This window comes from Gekko japonicus, unplaced genomic scaffold (assembly GCF_001447785.1).
Source record: "Gekko japonicus isolate JY-2015 unplaced genomic scaffold, Gekko_japonicus_V1.1 scaffold870, whole genome shotgun sequence".
NCBI classification, from domain to species: Eukaryota; Metazoa; Chordata; class Lepidosauria; order Squamata; family Gekkonidae; genus Gekko; species Gekko japonicus.
Genome location: NW_015163627.1, coordinates 207,306 through 211,922, shown reverse-complemented (window position 1 = coordinate 211,922; position 4,617 = coordinate 207,306). Strand labels below are relative to the sequence as shown.

The following is a 4,617-nucleotide window of genomic DNA, read 5'->3' as shown; positions in this document are numbered from 1 at the left end:
GCATAGGAAACATTTGGAAGAGAAAAAATACACATATACTACGTTCTAACCGTTCTGTGCTCAAAAACATTTTAAGAGGGAAAACCTAACTATATACGTTCACAAAAAGGTCACCATTCTAAATGTCTGTATTACTGCTAAAATAGTTTTTTGGATTCAAAAGGGTTAACAACATGTCATCCGCATAAGGATCAATCTACTCTTTACCCCTTTGATTTGATCTCACTGTTTCTGCTTAAGGTGCAGTAGTGTGGTTAAGAAAAAACAACGCAGATTGTCCCTCCAAAGAGGCAAATGAAATTGTTTGCTTTATGGACTACCAGCAAGGCTCTTGGCTGCTTATGTATGACTTTTTCATATTGAAGAAAATACCACAGATGTTTAAAGCCTGGAAAGATAAGGCCACTCTCCATCTTGTCAAATGCTTTTTCTGTGTCTTTTAAAAAATATATTCAAATTTATTACAGCCAAGCTACTTATTAATGAGATTGTTCATCTTGTACTATCCACTATAGTTCCCCCCTTATAAATGCAGTCTGATCGTAGTGGATCAGTCGAAGCCCTCTTTTTACTGTTGGACTCAGGATTCACAGTTGAATGTATTGTTTTGATTTATATGGCAAATTATCAAGGTATTGTGCCAACAAAGGGAAAACTTTTGTTGTTGTTGTTGAATTTGGATATGTACAGGAAGCACAAAATCTGAAGAGAGTCTGTACTTATTTTGCAGCCAACTGCTGGCACTACGAGCAAACCGCATTGTAGTTTTTAAACTTACAAGGCCTTGTGTGCAATATATCACTTTTCTTTTTCAAAGCTTTCTGGGACTCACCTGGTAAACTAGATGAACTAGATCCTGACTTAATACTAGAGCTGGACAGAGATGTCCAATCATATGCCGATTCCGTCCTTTTCAGCGCTTCTTGATAGTTCACATATAATTGTTTCCCATACTGAAAAACAAAACCGGGAAAGTGTTAACACTCCTTTGAGTATGACTTTACCAGTCCCTGTCCCCTTTTAAAGAGAAGCAAGCTTGCTTTTTACAAAACTTGGACTGTAAAATCAATTGCAGTGGAAGTGTCATTGTGTTTTTGGCCATGACAACTGGAAACAGCTGCTTGTCTTATGGAATAATATCAAACTACCTGGCAAAACGTGTGGAAAGTGCAGTAAGACCATAACTCACCCCTTATGGCAAACTTTTTAGACCTGAGCAATCATTTGTCTAACACATCGACTGCTAGTTCTTCAAACACATTTCCCTTTCTAAAGTCTACGCGGGCAGTGGTTGAAAAATCAATCAGAAAACCTGAACAGCAGGATCAGGGCTCTGAAGCAGACTTGGGCAATAAAATGAAAGAATCAACATTTGCATGCCTATGTACTAAGAAATTTATAACTTGGAATCTTAAAAAAGCAGTAAGAAGGCAAGTTATTTGAACGCATGAAGCTACCTTATATAGCATCAAACCAGTGGCCTATAAAGGTCAGTGTCCACTATGACCGGCAGCTGTCAGTGATCTCAGGCAGAGGTCATTCACATAACCAACTAAAAGACCTTTTTAACTGGCAGGACTGTGGATTGGACCTGGCACATTCTGTATGCCAAACAAATACTCTACCACTGAGCCACAATCCTTCCCTCAAGCAAGGTAGCAAAGCTTGGGTACCTGGAGGTTGTTATGGGAACCCCGCCTTGAAATTAGTGGTCTGTCTTAGTGTCCTGACACATGCACTGATAGAAATACTATCTACTCCAAACACACTCAATAGTGCAAGATGTACGCATCTGAACAGTATGAAGGCTCAACTTAGTCGCAAAGGGGTATAACTGCTATAGTAACAAATTAGGGTTATGGTTGACTTTAATTATCGAGGGCTAATCTGAATCTAGTTTAATGCCTTTTTAGCAACCTGCTCCTGACTAGGGTTTCACAGCTGCACCAGTGCATTCCAAATAGCCTCTGTTTGGTAACCGAAGGGTTATGGAGATCGTCACTGAAAGAAAGAAAAATCCCAATTTTGACAGTCTGGTTATTTTCTCTCTTAATAATGGCCTGCGCTGCTCACTTTTATGCTGGGCTGCAATGGAATGATTTCACAGAAGCAATTTTCATTGCTTTTTATGCCCCTGGCAGCGCAATGACACACACACACACACACCATCTCTAATGAGGGTTAGAAAATTGCCACTCCATAGCTTTCTGCACGGGAGCATAGCTTAAGCTGTCACTTTCAGCCAACCATTAAGACATGATGTGCTGGACTCCCACCCATGCCTTGCTCCTTTCCCCTGTCCCTCCTCACATGGATAATCCTGGCTAGAAACCAATTCTATTTAGCCATCATGCACAAATGCAGGTGTGCGCATTAATTTGAGTTAGCTTCCTTCCCCTCTACAAATGCGGATTTTAAAGCAGCTTTACTTTCTGTTTGAAGGGGAGAGAAACCAGCTTGTTAACCCACCCTGCTGCATTCATTCTTCATGGCTAGCCTAATCTCACCGAATCTTGGAAGCCTTCCAGGTTCAGCCCTGGTTAGTCTTTGGATGGGAGACCACCGAGGAAGTGCAGGGTTGCCATGCAGAGGCAGGCAGTGGCAAACGACCTCTCTTCTTCTCTTGCTTTGAAAACCCTACAGGGTCAATCATAAATTGGTTGCGACTTGATGGCCCCTTCCACCCAACCAGAGTTAAGTTTCTCACTGGGATCCTCTACAGCAAAAAGGTAGAGAAGAAAGAGTGCAGAGGCCAACCCTGAAACAAGCTTGTGTCCACATCCGTTTCACATTGGTTAAACATAATGGCCGAAAACACAGCATGTTTGGTGGGGGGTGGGAAACCGGCCCAGTATTCTGTTGGTGTTCCTGGGTTGCTTATCTTCCACATTGCCCTGGGGGACAGATGTAAGTAAGGATTTGCTTGAGCCAGCTTTTTAGTTGAGCCCTTGCTTGATTGCCTACAGTAAGTCACTCTCGCTTCCGTGAGTCTAGAGTTCGCACAAACACAACTATAAGGCCCAAATGATCTCTTGTAGATGTACAGATGCGGCTGTCACTCCTCTCCAAAACAGAGCAGAGTGCCTTGGCTAATCTTCTCTGGGTTGGGCGAATGCTCTTGATCTCTAGTTCCTCTACCTCTACCTCTGGTGTAAGACAACTCTTACACCAGACAAAATTAGTACCAGTGTTCTCGAGGCAGGAGGAAGGCTAAATCACGATAAAGAAGAAATATCTACCTTAGCGATACGGATTCCATTTACCCACTGATGTAGGGTTCTGACGTCGTCACAGCACAGATACTTAATGTATTGGGATTTCTTCTGGATCTGGGGATGCTGCAAGAGGAATACTCCGTGTGACCCGTGAGTAAACAAGGTTGCACTTACCTGTAACTGTTGATCATCGAATGGTCGTCTGTGCAGGCACACGTGGGGGACTGCACGGAAGCCACAACGATGAGCCACAGATACACAGACGAAAACAAGACCCCTCTCAAGACAGCAGTATAATCATGTTCAGAATGATTACTTCTATTCCAAAACTGTAGTTTGTTTTTTGGTTCAAGCACTCAACAACCCTTAGCGGAGCTGCTAGGCCCACAGCAGCCTGACACTTCACCAATGGCAGTCTGGGAAGCTGGTGGCTCGGATTGTGTTGCCACCCCAGATGCCGAGGAGCCCAAGCCCGACTTCCCCTCATCTCCCACCTTGGCGGAGCCCTGCCCACCACATCGCTCAAGTGGCTGCCCCTCCACGCCAAGGCGCCACTGGCCAAGAAGCCCAATGTGGTGCACAAGCCGAGCATTGCTGACAAGGTGACCACGTTGCCGGTGCTGCAGATCAAGATGGTGGCCAAAGGGGATGTGAGGGGCACCACCCACCTGCCGCTGCTGGGTGACTTTGTGTGCTAGCTGTGCAAGTAGTCCTACCCTGCCCCAGCCTAATTTGGGAGGGAGCATCACCCCAGAAACCCACCCACCCCGGTTACGGGATGGAAGAGCTGCTCCAGCCTAAAGGCCACAGAAAATCAGTAGGCTGAAGTATCTCTGCATAGGACTGCACAGTAAGAAGCTGCTTTATCCCCTCATGGACAAATGCGGAATCTACATTCAGACTGATAACAATCGACAGCATATTCTTCAGCTTTGTTGTTTCACAAATGGTGTGTGTGGGGGGGGATGGGTTGCTAAAGACAGGAGCAGGACCTGCACTGCAGCATAGCCATATCTGCTTTGTGACCTCTTTCCCCTCAGCCTTCTTACTCCCCTTTGAAAGCGATAACTCTTACTCAGCAGTTACCTTCAGGACTAGGCAATAGTCTGTTGGGGCTTTATACTTGTTCCGATAGTCTTGCCCATAATAAACATTCACGTGGTCAAGCTGAAGAAAGCATACGAGATCCCGTGAGACCTGTAACACAAACGCATTTCATTGTGATTTTTTTTAAAAAATCATTTTGCCCTAAAATGTGGGTTATCTCAGCACCTTTCAGATTTAAGAAAATATCAAAAAGGCCAGAACGGAAGACAACCGTTTCAGAACTGAGCATGGAAGGGCAAAGCAGGACCACTTCTGCTGCCAGAAACACACGGTTGGGGGGGGGGGGGGGAAACCC

General features: G+C 44.7%; 1 protein-coding gene across 1 annotated transcript in view; it reads right to left on the bottom strand.

The window, feature by feature from the left end:
- The window catches only part of RAPH1 (Ras association (RalGDS/AF-6) and pleckstrin homology domains 1), a 101,147-nt gene that overhangs the window by 5,286 nt on the left and 91,244 nt on the right, over nucleotides 1-4,617 (bottom strand). The window contains exons 10-12 of the mRNA XM_015407506.1: nucleotides 4,302-4,412; nucleotides 3,240-3,338; nucleotides 819-953 (exon numbers count right to left, since the gene is read on the bottom strand). Coding sequence (XP_015262992.1) covers nucleotides 819-953; nucleotides 3,240-3,338; nucleotides 4,302-4,412 — 345 coding nt within the window. The remainder of the gene's footprint in view (nucleotides 1-818; nucleotides 954-3,239; nucleotides 3,339-4,301; nucleotides 4,413-4,617) is intronic.